The sequence below is a fragment of the Macrosteles quadrilineatus genome, unplaced genomic scaffold, assembly GCF_028750875.1.
Source record: "Macrosteles quadrilineatus isolate MER2022 unplaced genomic scaffold, UCM_ALF_1.0 Scaffold_8__2_contigs__length_117827958, whole genome shotgun sequence".
Classification (NCBI taxonomy): Eukaryota; Metazoa; Arthropoda; class Insecta; order Hemiptera; family Cicadellidae; genus Macrosteles; species Macrosteles quadrilineatus.
The window spans coordinates 84,885,422-84,904,632 of NW_026542601.1; the positions used below are offsets into that span (position 1 = coordinate 84,885,422).

General features: G+C 35.5%; 1 protein-coding gene across 3 annotated transcripts in view; it reads right to left on the reverse strand.

The window, feature by feature from the left end:
* Positions 1–1,028: 1,028 nt before the first annotated feature.
* LOC128999383 (protein spire-like) overlaps positions 1,029–19,211 on the reverse strand; it is a 191,309-nt gene continuing 173,126 nt past the window's right edge. For 2 of the 3 annotated variants that reach the window (XM_054425863.1, XM_054425862.1), the window contains 6 exons: positions 14,655–14,799; positions 10,775–10,992; positions 5,733–5,864; positions 4,955–5,056; positions 3,541–3,809; positions 1,029–2,376 (listed from right to left, as the gene is read on the reverse strand). In XM_054425863.1, coding sequence (XP_054281838.1) covers positions 2,196–2,376; positions 3,541–3,809; positions 4,955–5,056; positions 5,733–5,864; positions 10,775–10,992; positions 14,655–14,799 — 1,047 coding nt within the window. In that variant the 3' untranslated portion in view covers positions 1,029–2,195. The remainder of the gene's footprint in view (positions 2,377–3,540; positions 3,810–4,954; positions 5,057–5,732; positions 5,865–10,774; positions 10,993–14,654; positions 14,800–19,211) is intronic. The other variant, XM_054425864.1, reaches the window with a different exon arrangement.

The following is a 19,211-nucleotide window of genomic DNA, read 5'->3' on the forward strand; positions in this document are numbered from 1 at the left end:
TGTGACTAAAACTCTATGAAGTATTTTTTTTACATATTTTTAAGCTATAATGCCAACAAAGTTTTTAAAACAAATTTTACAGCAGTATTTTATAAAATTTAACTGCCAGACCTGTTAGGATCTACCTTACCGGTATGTAAAAAAAATTTTTATAAACCAGGACAATGAAATTTGGATTTAAATTAAAATAATTTGAATTTATAAAATATATATAATACGTTTTTGTAATTTTATTTGTTATTTATCTCATCTGGGATTGTTTTACTCTTAGTAAAAACATGTCATAAAACTCTTCAGGGTTTCACATTCTGAAACTAACAATTTAAAATTTTAAAATTATTTATAAAGTTACTAGGCACCTTAATTGTTGCAATTGCTTTATAGTCCGAGTGAGTTAATACTCAATGACAAAAGTTAATATTTGGAAAATTTCTTATTGCTTCGTGAATATTTCATATTTTGTACTGAAACATTTACAGATAAGTTGGAAGGGTAATTTCTTACAAATTTTTATCAAGGATAATATTAGAAAGAATTAAGTTCTATAAGGTTTGAACAGTTTTATATATTTAAAAATAAAAATCAATTACAACAATCATCAAACAAGTTTGGGGCTGGTAATATGATTTAGTGTATTTTTAAAGAGTTTCATACCTAAATCAAATTTAGGGACTTTCGCTTACAAAAAATTAGAAATATATTATGCTACAATAGATTATATTGAAGATACACAGCTTTGACAATTAATTGTAAAAAAATAAGCTAAAAAATACATTTCAAACTGTGTGTAAGTCAATAAAAATATTCAAAGCTGCAAAAACAAACTTTTAAAGGCATATTTGCAAATATTATTCATCTTCAACAGAACTCAACATATAATTTCTTACATTCAAAAATATTTAGGTATTACAATTCAGAATAAACCATTTCACATATTACAAGTAAATGATTAATTTTTAATCTGTGATTTATTGTTAAAACTTCTGAATAAAATAATTAAAAGAATTTCTAGAAACAGATGCTTGTAATAATACCTTCTCACATGATTGTCGATTTGATGTCAACAAGTCTAATTCTGAATCATTGTATTCACTAATCATCGGTAAGGCAAAATTAAACTGACTTTAAAAACACATTTTATAGGCTACAATACATTTTTTTTTGCTCCCTCATAGGATTTTATTCTGAGAACAGATAGAAAGGATTAGCACAACTGGTCTACCAAGAAACATAGATTAATGTTTCTTGTAAGACAAATAACAGAAACAGCTGTTTTCTATTAAATATTTATTTATTGAACATCACAATTTTAATATACTATCCGGACAAAACTAGATTTCCCAAAGTATAAAAATTACAATAACAATATTTGTTGTTAATACATAAAATCACTAATTTTTCCACAAGTTCATTTCATTTCACAAGGAAAATAAGCCCAAGAACAACAAATAATTTTTTTTGAGTCTGCACCATCATCATAGAGAAGGATTAGGCCTAGTTTATATAGAGATTCAACAAAATTTAAAAGCATAAAATGGTAACGGAATTCTTTAGGATAGTAAAATGGAAACAGTTTCCGTCATTATATTCTGTATTATTGAAATATTTTTATAAGAAACTAACTAATAATAATTTACAAATAGAAAAGACTATAAGAACACTTCATAAAATTGTATTTCAACAGTAATTATTGTTGTCGTTACAATAACTAGTAATGAGATTATATTACATAGAATTTGCACCAAGACGGTTATTAAAAATATTCAAATCTTTCAGACTCTATACAATGTCTACATTTCGCTAAATATTTAACTCCATACTTTTAATATACATCCAATATTTAACATTGTCCTAATTAAAGCTAAATGCCCTAAATTTAATTTGATTTCAGATGGAAGAACCTGTTTTCATACATACAGGAATCCACGATAACACTAATATCAAACGTATTTTCCTTAGGAATTTATATTGTGCAATCTAACTTAACAAAGCGAACATATCAAAACTAAATTTACACGTTATATAACATTATCAATTTACAAATACTAAAATATCCGTGATATCTACAATAACCGTATTACACATATATACATGTTTGTAAACAAAATTTAAATTAATATCACACAAAATATTAAAACTATTGTTGCATCGTAGAACTAAACACAATGGTAGGCTGGGTTGGAATGATAAAATGATCAATAGACCGGTGAAAGGTCTAGGGTTAGGTTGCGGATCGCGTTGTTGCGACTTGTGCGCGACGACTTGATGATCTGAATGACCATCGTCTTACAGTCGTGGCAGACAATCATTTCTAGACCCTTCAACTTTTCAGCCTTCTCCTCGGGTCGACCTAGCGTCTTTGAGCGGGTGAATCGTCTATGAACAAGAATAAAGTGTAAAAACATCGCTCATGATTGATCAGTGACTTTATATCATAATTATCAGATGATTGAGTCATCTTTAGGACTTCACACTCGTTATACCTAATACACAATAAATGAAGGAACTTCTTGGAACCCCAAGTCAAGTGTAGAGAGAGAGTTCCAACGCTTAGGAATTCTCTTTTTCCCCCTGGATACAAAAAATTATGTTTTTTTTATGTGTCTTCTGCACGTTCTATATCATACTTCTGTATATCTTCTAAGGTAAGCTAGCAGCTATCTTCTTTTGCAGCATTTTTATGTCCTTCAAATATGCTACGTCTTGGTTTGATGTTTTATATAGTAATTTTCTTTATTAAATTGGTTTTAAATCTTAAAAAAAAGAACAAGAAAATGGCTGGACTGCTTCCTTGCAAAGGTTTTACTAATGTATTTTATTTTTGACATATTAAGAGTCAATATAACAACATGAATTTGTTTTTTAAATTCATTATGTTATTTTGTGGGGTGTTGAGCCGCACAGGATCACTAAAGTCTGGACCACGTAAGTTTGCAGTTGGTGGCAGCCAATCACAAGACAAGGCTAGTGCGACATTGCCACATTGCCCGTTGACAACACTAATTCAAATATACTAAGCAATATTTTCAAATCAGCTGGTATTATTAGATTTGGCAACACCGCACGGTTCTCATTGGTTCATTCAAAACCACATGGTAAATAGGCTCCTCCCTCAACTACAAACTTACAAGGTCCCGACTGTAGTAATGTAATAGGATAAATAATACCATTACTAAAGTGTCATCTATTACCTTGGTAATAGATTACTGAGGATACCCTACCCTATTATTTTAGTAATGTCATCTGAACTGTGTTTAATAACGTAATAACTAAATGTCTCCTCATAAAACGACGACCATTGCAAAATAGTAAGTCTCTTGGTACAATTATTTTTGTAACGTCGTCTGAACTGTTAGGAAGAGCGAGTGAAGTAAAACTGCCTGTTTGCTATCACAATCGACCTTAAACGTCCTTCACGAGGGAGTAATAGGTGACAAAAATGATTATTATTTCACCTATTACCAAAAAGCTAAGGAACGTTCCTTACTATAGAAGAGTAACGGTAGATTCTATGTAGATGGGATGTTTACGTATTGGTACCTGAGAGTGCCGGTGGGTGTAGACATGGTGCTGATGGGAGGAAGACTCATGTGTCCGGAATCTGATATCATACTGGTAGACATCTGGCTGGGCGGGGCCGAGCGGTTCATCTTGGGACTGGAGGGAGCGCTGCCTACAGCCTTGCGGTCCGGAACCACCAGTCTGTTGTAGAGCGCACGAGGGAACGAGTCGTCTGAGTCCGGAGATAGCAGTCCGGGACTCAACGCCACCACCGGAACATGAGAGAAGTGCTCTGTTGGTATCCTCATCTGCAACATTGTGACAGGAGTCAGGATGAATGGGTAACTAAGTCAAATGCATGAATTTGGAAATTTAGTGTGTCCTAATGTAGTAGAACCCATGATATCCGGCCTCGGTTTATTCGGGCCCTTCCAAGAAATTTTTTTCTCATTGCTTACAGACATGTAGACGCAAGCACTAGTTTTTGTGACTTGAGCTATCTCACTGTAGGCCAAACCTCTGAACAGTTGGTTGAGTATTTCCAAAACGGGGTTAGTATAGTACATTAATTGTTGTATTTTGTAAGAACAAAATGGATAAGAAATTTGTGTCCCATTTCAGTCCTTTAATGAACTTCATCTCAATTTATTGTTATTTTTACTTTCATCATTATTGAATAGTTTTTAGATATCTGGAATCATTTTTTTATGTTTATTATTTAACAACTTTAACCTGCAAATAATTTTTTTTCTTCTTTTTGTTCTTCTACAAAACCTGTGTACTTCTAAAAATAATCCCAGGACAGACTTGAACAATACAAAAGACTACATATGTTGATTACACTTTATTACCAGGTACGAATTGTCGTTTTTATAGTAGTAGAGCCAATTAATATGGTAGTAGTTGGCCAGAGTTTATCTGGCCAAATCGTTATCCGGCCAGGGGCTTGGTCCCGTGGAGGCTGAATCTGACCCAACTAATATTCATGCTCTGACTCATCTGAAGCCAGTTTTGAGGAGTACTTGTCTTCTGGACCTGGTTATAATTTTATCAACTACATTCTCCTCTTGTATTCTAATTGTTAGAGAATAAGAAAATAAGTGGCTGATTAACACACTCTTACAATATGTCAATAAATTCCATTTAAAACTAGCACAGCCAAGTAGAGCCAAGTATGCAAAAACTAATTGAAACATTAAGCAAGACCCTCTTTCTAAAACATGTTGAATAAGTTTAAAGGATTTACAGAGACGATATCATAAGAATAGGCACAGAGTGACTGAAAACTGTGGGAAAAACGCACGATTTTGTGTGTTGTACCTAATTATAATTATAATAGACCTTAACTGCCAGAACAACCTAAATTACTTCATAATCATGAAATCTTAACTGACAAATTTAAACATTACCTGAAGAAATGTCACTTCAAATTATAGTTTAAATTACAACTGACCTTTGAATAACATTTGCAGCAGACAGTTCGTTTACACAGCTTGCAAATCTGGCCCCAAGGTCCAAATATGCTGAATCTGGTTTTCATACACAGGAAACATACCTGTAAGGATAGATAATATGTAATATGTAATATAATCAAATAAAATATTAATAAAAATCATTGATATCGATACCTTCTTATTGATTTCAGCACGCTGTACAGAAATCATCACTTTTGTTAATGTCCAAACCATTTGCTCATAAACATGTAGTAGTTAACTTTTTATTTGACTAATTTTGAGTCAGGTGAATCAATGAAGCAAACATATATAGTCCTAGGTTTATATGTCCTTAAGCAAAAAATAAACGATTAAGGAATTCTTTGTTTAACATCTAGAGTGTTTCAAGGAAATTCTCACTTCCTAAGTTTTACATATACATACCTTATATGTTTTCTCATGTCATTTTTTTATATCTTTTTCCACTCTAAGCCCACTGAACTCTCTTTATAGATACCTACCTAAGTTGCCAAACCCTATAATTTGCGTGTAGCGAGCTGGTCCCTGAGGACCCGGGTACAAATCCCTCCAAACACCAAGCGAAAGCTCATTTCATTGTTAGCTTATTTCATATAAGTGAATGCCACAACCCCTAGGGAAAGCTGGAAGTAATGTGAAAAACGACCCTGGGCTAGAGCTTAGCTTACTAGGAACAAAAAAACCAAAAAACCCAAACATTAATTTTTAAAGTTAAGGTTTGATTAAATATATCCATGTAGGTAATTGAGGTGAACTTACTTTCCGTTTCTCTGCGTCCTCCTTGACATGTCCCTCGACTGGAAGACTTTCCAGCTCTGCCTTAGTCAAGACGCTGCGAATGTGAACAATCTCCTCCAGTGTTAGAGACAGACACTCCTCCTGCCATGTCTTCTGCAAGTACAAGAGATACAGGTTAACAACTAAGGCAACAGAATGTGAACAATCTCCTCCAGTGTTAGAGACAGACACTCCTCCTGCCATGTCTTCTGCAAGTACAAGAGATACAGGTAAACAACTAAGGCAACAGAATGTGAACAATCTCCTCCAGTGTTAGAGACAGACACTCCTCCTGCCATGTCTTCTGCAAGTACAAGAGATACAGGTAAACAACTAAGGCAACAGAATGTGAACAATCTCCTCCAGTGTTAGAGACAGACACTCCTCCTGCCATGTCTTCTGCAAGTACAAGAGATACAGGTAAACAACTAAGGCAACAGAATGTGAACAATCTCCTCCAGTGTTAGAGACAGACACTCCTCCTGCCATGTCTTCTGCAAGTACAAGAGATACAGGTAAACAACTAAGGCAAAAGAATGTGAACAATCTCCTCCAATGTTAGAGACAGACACTCCTCCTGCCACGTCTTCTGCAAGTACAAGAGATACAGGTAAACAACTAAGGCAACAGAATGTGAACAATCTCCTCAAGTGTTAGAGACAGACACTCCTCCTGCCACGTCTTCTGCAAGTACAAGAGATACAGGTAAATAACTAAGGCAACAGAATGTGAACAATCTCCTCCAGTGTTAGAGACAGACACTCCTCCTGCCATGTCTTCTGCAAGTACAAGAGATACAGGTAAACAACTAAGGCAACAGAATGTGAACAATCTCCTCCAGTGTTAGAGACAGACACTCCTCCTGCCATGTCTTCTGCAAGTACCTACAAGAGATACAGGTAAATAACTAAGGCAACAGAATGTGAACAATCTCCTCCAGTGTTAGAGACAGACACTCCTCCTGCCATGTCTTCTGCAAGTACAAGAGATACAGGTAAACAACTAAGGCAACAGAATGTGAACAATCTCCTCCAGTGTTAGAGACAGACACTCCTCCTGCCACGTCTTCTGCAAGTACAAGAGATACAGGTAAACAACTAAGGCAAAAGAATGTGAACAATCTCCTCCAATGTTAGAGACAGACACTCCTCCTGCCATGTCTTCTGCAAGTACAAGGGATACAGGTAAATAACTATGGTAACATTTATTTAACAGTATTGATTAATGGTGGTTTACGCAACGATCGTGTAAAGGTAGTCTTTATAACACGAGCTTTGGCGAGTGCCTTAAAAACTTCTACGAGTGTCGTAAAGGCTAATTACGCGAGTTGCTCACACTATGTACTTTACCTACGACTGTATTTCTCTAGAACTAAGTTATCTGACATCTTAAAAATTTTTCAATAAGCCTTCCTGCAACTGTTGGTTAGCAAATTGTTTAGTTCACCTTAGGTTAAAAAAGTCTAAGTTTCCGGCAGAAATCCGCAGATCATAACAAAATGATTTACCAGCTGCAACGATACAAATGCTGTCCACACAAGTGCTCTAAAGTAAGTTAACAATGGGGTAGAGTAAATCTTTTCGATTCTTAAAATTGAATTGAAAATACTAGTTTAAAAATGGTTATAGGTACCGTAAGTGATTTTATATTTTGTTTACTTTTAATCATTAATCTCATCTTTGTTGCTGAAACCAGGGCCGATTTACCAAATAGGCACGGTAGGCACGTGCCTAGGGCGCGAGACAATTGGCTTTTTTTGGGGGCGCCAAAAATTTGGAAATTGAAAAAAAAATCGTGGTAGTATTTGCATGCTATCGTGGTAAAATTCTGATAACCCCTCGCGGCCGTGTAGGCATCGTAATCGTCTCCCACGTTTGTGGCAAGATTCTTACTATTTTCTGCAGTCAGGTCGTTTGGACATAAAATTATCGTCTTCCATGATCGGGGCAATATATGAACATATCCCGCGGTCGTGAGGAGATTATCATCGTCTACCGCAAATGAGGCAAAATTCTGATATTTTCCCCCGGTCGTGAGGACATTATCCTCGTCTTGCGCGATCGCGGTCAAATTCTGACCACTCCTCGCGGTCGTGAAGACATCATATCGTCCCCCACGGTCGTATGGACATAGTAATCACCTCCCGCGATTGTGGAAAAACTGTAACCATCTCCCTCAGTCTTGTGGAGGTCATCATCCTCTTACGCAAATTAGGCAACATTTTGACCTTTTCCCGTGATCGTGTGGCCATAATCATCGTCTTGCGCGATTGTCACCCATCGCGGCCGTGGAGACATCATTATAAATCGTCCCGTTGGTCGTTTGGACATGTAGTGATCGCCTCCCGCGATTGCGGCAAAATATTAATCATCTCCCGCGGACATATGGAGATAATCGTCTTTGGCGAATGAGGCAAAATTCTGATCTTTTCCCGCGGTCATGTGGACATTATCATCGTCTTGAGCGATCGCGGCATTATTGTGATCATCCCTCGTGGCCGTGTAGAAATCATTATTGTATTCCGCGGTTCTGTAGACATCGTAATCGTTTCCTGCAGTTGTGAAGACATCGTAATCGTCTCCCGCGATTGAGGTAAAATGTTAATAATGTCCTCCAGGTGTGGAGATCATCGTTCTACGATCGCGGCAGAATTCTTGCTGTTTCCCGCGGTCGTGTGGACATTAACATCGTCTTCCGTGATCGCGGCAATACTAAGATTATCCGTTGCGGCTCTGTAGATACCATCATCGTCTTCTGCGATCGCGGAAAATTCTGATCATCCCTCGCAGCCGTGTGTAGACATGTTGTCGTCTCCCGCGATCACGGAAACGTCACTTTTGTCATGCGTGATCACGGTAAATTGAAAATTCCAGGTAGAAATACAAAATACACGGTTCAAAAATCTCCCGCACGATTCCCGGATTTCCCGGTCGGTGGACACCCTGTTATATATATATTGCAAAGGGGCGCTACTATTAGATGTGCCTAGGGCGCTGACAGGGTCAAAAACGGGCCTGGCTGAAACTTAAAATAAAGTGTATCACAAAATCTGCACAATGCTCTGGACCGCATACTCTAAGTATGCCCTCTCCCGTCTTTAAAACTTGTGTGATTTCTCAAAGATTAAATGGAGAAGACTGGGACGAACAGTTTTATATTTGATTGAAAAAAAAAATACAAAACTAGTATGCCTCAACTGAACAACTGTTGATATCATTATTGATTTCTAGAATTTCTTATAGTTAAATAATGATAATGATCAAATATTTTGTTGAAACAAGTATAACAGCATTTTTAGTAGCAAGAAATTAACTCGTTTATTTAGTTGGTAATTTTCACAGTATAATTTGTAACCCTAATTCTAAATGTTAAACCTAACCTAAAACGTATAAGGTTAAGTTTACATTTTAATTGATAAATCAAGAATAAAAACAAAAATTGATAAAGAAGCGGTCTACCTACTCACCTTTGCAATTGTTATAGGCATTGGTAATGCAACCGATTAAATATAAATTCATACGAGAAAAACTGTCTGAAAGCATCAATGAACCAATGGTAGTGGCAGAAAGACTGAAGGGGAGGGAGTGAAAAGTGGGTGGTGGGAGGGCAATTCTGAGTCACAAGGGAAGTACAGTCTGAGCAAGGAGTGTTCTGCCTACCAACCAGTGGAGGGCTTCTCTAAATCAATTCTGTGAATGTACACTTTTGAGAGCTTCAAAATGTCAAATTGGCCATTCCCCAATGGGAATTGACTGATTGATTTTGATGAAGGGAAATTGTCTTTGACTTTCAATTTCAATTAATTTCCCTGTCAACTGGCTCTGCTGCCAAAGTAAGGTTCCCATAAGAGTAAAGAATAACACGAGTTTTACTTAACTAGGAATTGTATAAGACGTAAGACGATCTGAAATCGTGGATAAATAATACAAAGCTTATGACAGGAAAAATATTTTAACATACTTCCCCTTATGGACTCTAGTTTTGGCACTTCAACGAAAGGTTATTTTATATTACCTCCTCCATGGTAAACTAGTATGTCTGTCCCATAACTGATTTTACATTATGAAAACGTTTTTGCTTAGAACCTTAGCCTTAATGACTATTGAGTAAACATAGAGAATCTAAAAGATCAAAGAAAATTACCCCATTTAAAGCGAACTCGTTCTGGATCCAATGACCTACTTTATAATATAGAAACACTCAGAACTTTCAAATGTGTTACCCTACTGGCATACTGTAGCGATTTCGCAAAATCCTTTTTTTATTGTACCTTAGTGAATATTTTATTTTGTTTTGGCAAAATCCTTCATTTAGTGAGGGGAAAGGGGGAATTTTTCTATTTGGCTCATTATGTAGAGTCGGTAGAACTATATGATTACAGAGAATGAGGTATTACTTTATTTCACAGTTTTCAAAATGCCTACCAGGTAGCAGCACCAACCTCTACACTTCTTTTCTCCTTGTTCTATGAAACTTTCCTCTCTGTGTAATTTGTTCACGTACTGGTGGGATCGGATGTGATAGTTTGACTTAGTCTTGTAAGCACTGATCTAGCAGCTACCATCCAACTACCATCCAAAATTGAAACAATGACTGAGTCTAAACTCTACTAGTGGCATTCCTGTACTATTTGGATTCACAAACCAAGTGTAAAGTTTAGATTTGATTAGATTTTTATGATGCCAACACATAAGGTTGCATATTTTAAGGCAAACACGAGAACTAAATGAATGAGATTACTGACAAAGATCAAGAGCCAGCTGATTTGATCAGCTGTTGTGATCCAGCTGATCTTTAGACCATGGTGTGGTAAAATAATTTCCAATGCGGGAATGTTCACCATTGTTGCAGAAAATGCAGGTCGCTTACCCATATCATTGACTATATACATTGAGTATACCAGTGGACTTCTTATCCAATTCTCACTCCCCAGCAAAGTAAATCATTCCCGGTTTTATGAACAAAAACTAAAACAAATTTAGAATGAATTTAAGATAGACAAAAGTTTAAAATAATTAACTTACGGAGTGAAGGAGATCGTCCTGCAGTGAGCTCCTGGACCAGGACATTTCCGGAAGTGTGCCAGCGATGGACTCATCACTCGGAGTCGAGGCCGTCTGCCTTGAGGCCGGTCGAGACTGAGGTACAGAGACCGAGCCGCTGTTACTCGGATCACACACGACGATGGTGTGGCGGCGCATGGATGCTCTGCGGCTGGGACACTGAGTAGCCAGGTCATAGGCTGTAGAACAAACGAGGTTAGGTTAGGTTAGGAATAGCGCATGCTGGAGTGAACTACGATTGTTTTGTAGCAAATTGTATATCTTTAGGTGGAATTCAGTATATATGATTGGTTTTATCACTAGTAATGTTCTGTAAAGTACCTGCAGTAATATAGGACAGCACTGAACAATCCCAAAATCTCCATATTTTGGTATTAGACTGAGACAAATTTATTGAAACTCATGTTAGTGAGGTAAAATAATTCTGAAGTTAACAAACAATGGCTTTACTTCGAACTAAAATACTTGGGGAGCAAATATTTCTCTACATGCTCTAACTTGCCGTTCAAAATTCATACTGATTCATACTGTAAACATCAGTGATATGGAATGAATTATAAGTTTAACACCTTTTAGATTTTTAAATCTTGTTAGAACCATTATAAAATTTATATTTGGAATAAAATAACAGTAAAATTGCTAAAAGGTCAAATACTTGTATAAAACCTCATACACTTTGCTGAATCAGGGGCACCCAGTTTTCACTACCGTAAACTATAATATTCAATCACTCGTGATATAAAGATATGAAATTGATATCTTCACATAAATAAGTGTACATACTTGATCTAATCTCATTAAGATCTTTGTGAGAAATTGAAAGACATTAATAATAAATTACTATTTTTAGTTAAAGTCTTGTTTCCTAATAAAATAGTTTTACATTGATTATCTATGTTTAGTCAAAAAATTCTTTTGACACATTGTGTTAAGGCTCCGTACATCACAAGGAGATATCCATTAAAGGCTATAGTATTTTTATGAGGTTAATTACTGTATGTACAGTATAATCTCAATTAAAAAATTACAAAAAAATCACAAGCAGTTCAAAAGCCGTTGAGCTATAGTTTATATAGTAAAATATTTAATTTAATGTTGATTAGTATCTTATATTAAATGGTATGTCTGGTTAAAAGTTAAATGAAACTACACTCAATCCATGCACAAATAATCAAACCACTAAAAACTTTAAGTGACACTAATAATTTTTTGAACAATGACAAAATCACATTCAATTTAAATTACATTTTACAATGAAATACATCTTACACTAACACACTATCACACAGCACATGAAAAATAGCAAACACTAATTTACTTAAATTAATAAACTTCCATGCAGAAAAGTCTTTGATGTTCACTCTCAAAATGCAAAAAGGTTTCTAGCAAAAAAAATAACAGAATATGAATAAAGTGAAGCTTAGTCTAACAATTGAGTGCGTGAATCTATCTATGGATTTGTTATAGGTTTTTATGTCTCTGTTAAATGATGTTCCACCACCCTTCAAGCACTGGGCTCACCTTCCGATGCCAGCCAGACTCGAAGAAATCTTCAAACACTTCACTGGATACACTTGACTTGAATGTTAATTTTTTATTTTGTCATATTTCTTTTGGTTAATTTTTTTGTGCAATTACCTATATTTTTGAACCTTTTGTACTTCTTTTGGTTTTATTTTCCAAAAACGTATCATAACACAAAACTATCGTTAAAATGAATTTTTAAGGGAACTATAAGCTAATAACAAAACTATAAACAGTTTACATGTTTATTGAATCTTTTACATCATGTGCTTGTGATTCTAAAATTGCTATTTACAATATAAAACACGTAGAAGTTACATTAACAAGTTAATATATACAAACAAGAAATTGTTATAACAGTTTTGATTTGTTATCGTCCTTAAATAGTTATAAGCAGGTAAGCCGAACATAACATATATTAAAAATCTATCGTAATGACTAAAGCTATGAACTATTAGAATGTAATTTAGTTGGATATTGACAAGACAAACTAAAACCCTATTAAAACTTGGGTCCAGTTCATTCAGTTTTCTTTCTTATACCTATACTAGTTAGTAATGTCAACATCAGTCTCTTATGGGAATTAGATTACTGTTGTCTACACAGAAATAGTAGTTATTGTAAGCCTTTTGATTTTATTAAAAGGAATATTAACCAGGTCAAACCCTTAAAAACTACCACATACATAACTTTTTAAGTATAAAGGCATGTTAAGGCACTAGTACGTACATTTTCCTCCTCAGAACATAAGTTACCAGAATGCGTATTGTTTGACTTGTTTGTGGAAAAATTAGTTTCAGAAAAAAGTATGCATGTTAGTGAAGTTGAAAATTAGATAAACGAACGATATCTCCTTTTAACAAATTCATAATTCAAAGTTATTTAAAAGGTAGGAATAAAGTGATATTTATTTTGCATTAAACATCTAATAAAAATACTAAACAACATGCCATAGTTGTAGCAAAATTTCAACAAAACAGAATTTGGGCATTCTATGGTTTGGGAACCAATTATAGAATTTCAAAGTTTCTAAACTTACCAAACAAATTCTTATAGGAAAGAAGGATATGGTAAAAAATTAGAGTAATTCATGCAGACAGCATTTCAAGAAACTAACACATCTTAGTCAGGCAAGCTTAAAATAAAAATCAAATTAAAATTCATGCATTCTGGCCACTTTAGCTTAAGCCGGTCAAGTAAAAAAGGTTATTTGTGCTCAAAGTTGTGTATTTTATAAAACAAACTCTGAAGTCTTAAGATTTAAAAGTGGTGCAGTCCAAAATTAATTTTAAGTTTTCTTTTGTTACTATGGGTTAAAAAGGGCATAGTTGTTGCATATTTGATTTGAATAAGAGAATTCTGTAAACAACTATTTTCTGACAAAGAGCATAAAACTAAAGTTTTTAATAATAATGTAATGAATGAGAAAGATTTGTGAAAAACATTCATCAGAATCAAAATTATCATATTCATTTTTAATTTATGATACAAAAGTATTATTATTTAGTAGTTTTAGGAAGAAAGGACTAGTTCGATAAAAAAAGCAAAACAAAAATACTAATATTCCATGCCTCTATTCAAGATAGGATTCACTTTTATAATCTATATAACAATTTCCATTATAACCACAAAATATTTAGGAGTTTTTGGTTTCCTTAAGCATCTCTGTCATTTCATACATATTGAACTCCTTATGTCAAAACACATCTCCCAACAAGATTTTTCTTCTTGTTTTTCATTTTACAGCATACCATGTTTACTGATGGTATTTTGTCAGAATCAGAGGGTAATTTAATTTTTGATTCATTGAAATTTATCAAAATATCTACACACTCTCAAACACAGTTCAGTCAAAAAGTTATTAAGATTCAATTACAGTTTCCCCTTAAAGGCAGTTGGTATGTGATAGTCGCTAAAGTCAAAAAGGCGCGATTATATTAAATCATCTGTATTGACCAAATTTACAAAATGGATTTAAGAAACCATGTGATAGTAAAGAGAAATGTCCTTTTAAAGGTACAAAGTCTTAAATAGTGGCTCTATGGCAATAAGGCAGGATTATTAAGTCCGTATGTCTACATCTGTTTTGGTTAACTGTGCAAAATCATTTAGTTTAAGAATCAATCAATATTCAACATCCTCCTCGGAAACTAAGTGTTAAATCCGTCTCAACTGAAAAGAACTGTGAGATCACTCCAAAACTTAAAATTTTGTTAATTTTGAAACCCATACAAAAGTGAATCCGTCAAGAATTGAGCAAGCTATAGTATTTGACAACCATTCGTGACACGGCAAGCATTCTGAGGGGGCAGCGTACACTCTAACGCGGAGTCGCAGTAGTGATGGTACTGGTCGTGGGTTAGCGTCGCGGCGCTGCCTCTACCTGTACGGCGCCACGGTGTCCTGGCGCTATGGTCTGGCTCTCGGCTGTCCCCGTCACTGAGCTCCTCGTCGTCATCGTCCTGTCAATCAGAGTACAGAGATTAGGGTGTGTTCAGATCAGTCCTAAGTGGGTAGCCTAAGGAGTTGAGAATGTGGATAAAGAAGAAATGAGGAAGAAAATAAGATTGAAGAAAAAATTAATCTCAATTATTGGTATTAGGCGAGGCACAGAGAAGTAAGTATAAAGGAAACTCGCTTATGGGACCGTGCGCTCTCAGCTCTAGTACAGTATGTTTTGCCAGTATACTTGTGATGAGCAAGGAAGAATCTGAGTGGCGAGCCCTGTGCGGAAATTACTATCAAACAAAACATGCGGTCCCAGGGGGATATATCCCCCCGAAATATTTGATATTTTATTAGCTAACATAACTACTATTTTTATTTATGTAGTTATGTATGCTCATAAATAGCTTGAGCATATTTTAGAGCTCAAATTCGTATATAAAAAAACGTTTTTAGGCTTTAAATTCCACTTTTTTCCCAGGGGGGTCCCCCAGACCCCATTTTTCAAAGTGATATTCCATACCCCTGGTGGACATCCCCCCCCCCCCCCCCCCCGAAATGAAATCCTGGGACCGCCACTGCTATCACACAGGGTTTTAATCCACCGTGAGCGTTGTAGTAAATGATGTCAAAATCTTGTCGAACGTTTCACAATGTAAAACGATTGTAAAAATGGTGTTTGCCGTAAAAAATAAATAAATAAATGATGGCAAAGGGGACAGTGTTGAAATTTGCCCTAGACACCAGTGACTAGTGCCAGACACCACTTATGTGTACCATTGAATGTTCTGTACCTTACTTCTCTGTGGTACAATAGCATGAGCCAGAATTTGTAAAGCACCATTCCATTATGCAGCCACAAAGGGAAAGCACTATCAATCATGTTCCTGTTCCTTGTCCCACTAACCCTGCTTGGGGTCAAGCTATAATCATTGTATACACTCACTAACACTTGCAAATTGAACGCAAAATATTTTAGCCAAGACCCCATACCTATACCCACTTGTGAACTTTATGACGGTTAGTCACCAAAACTAATTTCTAAAAGTAAAAGACCTAGTATATGAATTGTAAAATGCATTTACCAGGTAATTTACTTTAAAAAAAACCCCAGAATTTAGAAAATAGTTTTAAAATCTATCTTTTAAAAGCCATACTACTAAAATATAAACTCGTCTTAAAATTACAATTATACAAAAATGAAACGTAAAGAGCCTTACTTAATAAGTCCAAGCTTCAAATTTACAAATCCGATTATTTATTATTTTCATTTAAAAGACGACTCCTTCAGTTTCTGTGTGTCATGTGATACAGTTGTGTGTTGCGGGAAAGTGTTCTAATACGGAAGGCACTAGTGTTTGCGAGGAAAATAGGCACCTACTTTGAACCAACTGTTCACAAAGACGTCACAAGACTATTAAAAAATCATATACTGTATATACATTGACTCTAGACACAATGCTAAAACAAGCCGAAAGTCGATGAAAATGTCTAATTATTACTGACCAATTCATACTCGATTGAATATATTTACTAAGTGTTACGACTTCATTTCTCAAAGAAATTAGTTTGCAACAAATTTGTAAAATTATTCATCGACAAAATTGTTTACCTCATATTCTGCACTAAACAAAATTACTCTAACAAGTAAAGATCTAATTGATACCCTTAAAAACTAGGGCAAGGGTTCAGAAATAGAAAAAACACTCTAGTACATAAATAGATGCAAATCTTCCACTACTGCAACATTACTGCGCACGTAACTTCAAGTCGCTATTTACCGACCCAGGTGTGATGACTCACTAGGGGAGAGGGAGGGGGAATTTACGAGCTATAACCGCAATTGCTTTTTATAACAGGGGGAGGTGGAGATGCAATAGGTGTTTTGGGGGTGGAGGCTCAGGGTTCAAAATCTATGAAACGGCGCATGTCCGAATCCTGACTGACCTTTGCCTACCTTCATTCAACACCTTTGACCTTCACGCAACACCTTAAGGGGGGATAGGTGGAGGGGGGAAGGGCATGCGCAACCCCCCTAACTTTGGGGGAGGCATTTACATTCCACCTCATACACTTAACTTTTCCGAGTGTAATGGAACGACTGAGGATTTATCGCTGTACAAGCACTAACCTCATTGATGTTTTTTTTTACAGTGTTACAAACCGAAATTGAATTTACACATTTCAGATGTTTTAAATATTATGTTACATAGTATCATTTTTTTAGTTGGTAGGTTTGTTTAGCAGGAAGTAGGCTACAGCGGCTACATAACGTTAACTCCGCCAATTAGAATAGCAATATAGTAACTCAAACCAAATTGTAGTGTTGTTTCGTGCCCACTGGACTGAGGCCATGTGCTAGGACCATGTCCTATTCATTTAGGAGTATTACCACTTAAAGAACGTGAGATGAGAAAAACAAAATATTTAAAATACACAACTGTATAAAAACTAAGTTGCACCGCATATATGTAAAGACTGATGGAGAAATCTGGCGTTAAAACTACGAGTATATAAATATACTGTTTTATTCGCAGAAATGACAAACGTAGACAGGTTGATTTGCTATTCTAGGTTGCATGTCATGCATGTCACGCTTTTCACTGAGTTCCGTAGAAATTCATTTTTATCTCAAGCATGCAGATTAATATTTGACATTAATTCCGGTCGAGACATTAATGCATTTCGTAAAAAACCTCTTTTACTTATTTTTCGTTCGACATGATGCATTTTAATTTATGCTCATAGATGTAAAAATCTAACAAACCATCACAATTGTTTTTGTCAGCAAAGCAGGTACAGAAATCATCGCAGTACCAGTTAATGATTGAAATATATGATTCGCCTATTGGGTCTGATGGTGATTGGAGTGTACAAAAACACTTCAATAAACAGGAAAAACCTCTAATGGAAAAATTAGCGTTGTAAAAATTCTTTGACGCAGAAATTGGTTATCACGTTGGCTGTCTATCACATCTTGAGGAGAACCTACTAATGCCACACGTGTCTTAATATACGTCTATAAAGGTTTTCATTGTACATTCGAAGTGAAGCCTTGCGATGTGTTAATCATTCAATGACAGTAAAAAACACTTTTTACCTTCCCCGCAAATAAAGTTTGACAACATAGGCAAATTTTCCCGGGGCCCCTGAAGTCCAGGCCTGTTGTTTGATCAAATTTCCATTCAAACCATCTGTTATTATTTTTCGTCCATAAGTGTAACAGTGCACTAGGAAAAGGTGCTGGTTAATCAAATAAACCTAAAATGGTCTTGTAGCATATTGATCACTTTGTGAACAATCTATTTAAATATTTGCCCAAAAATGCACATAAGGGTATAATGAACTACGTTTATTCTCACAACTGGTATGTTATATAATTTGTACAAATCCTTAAGACGAAATTAGTTTCGTATGAACATTAAATTTTCACCAAGGCCTTCGCAAACTTATGTTTAAACTATTCAAATGGGTCGTCAAATAAAATCTACGCATTATTTCGTAAAATAAAAAAGAGATAAATGAGTTCAATAATAGGTTATCTTTGAAAATACTTAACGTCATTATATTTTACTACTTTTCTTCAGGTTATTGTAAAAAATAGGGAGGTTGTTGAATCCATGTAACGCTTAACAAGTCAAATCAATGAAAAACAGGACAAATCTATCCTAATGTTGGGTAAACTTTGTAATATATTTCTAATTACAAAAATACCGCGGCCGAAAACACGTAGTTCCTGCCACAGTATCTCGGATAAACGTCCAATTCATCATTATAAAACGTTTACACCGGAAGTAACTCTCCTGGATGGTCGAAGGAGGATTTCCACCCCAGTGGAGTATCAAGTATTGTCCAGCAAAGGACTCCTTTCCTCAACCACCCATCCATAGCACCTGACATGGTTCTCGTCCGTCGTCCGTCACTGCTTCGCGATAAATGGAAACGCATTCAAAACGTCTTTAGTCACGGTCAGTGAAAAGAACCTGAGTGGTCAGCGGATTTAAATCCGCCGATTTAAGTTTTTCCAAACACATCGGCCAACGTTCAAAACAACGAATAGTTTCAAGTTTGTGTGTTTGGAAATGAGTATTCATGTTTATACGTCATAAATTACGTTTTGGAAGGTGGAAGTCACTTAAAATATGCGTGAATGATTAATTTTGTATAGCCTTAAGTTGCATTATTATGGGAGTAGCACAAATGACAGCTAAAACCAGATGCTGAACAATAACTGGGTTGGTTTTACAACGGTGACAATGTTGAAATAACAAGTTGTGTTACGAAGACAGAAGACACTCTGTTAACAAGATAAGGTCGTAAACTGACGTTTATTAATTTCTACCATTACCATAGTATATGGAGAATGTATTGTTTTCGTCGACATTTTCGAGTTTCAGTTTTGAGTGGTTATATTTGTTTTGGCCCCCCT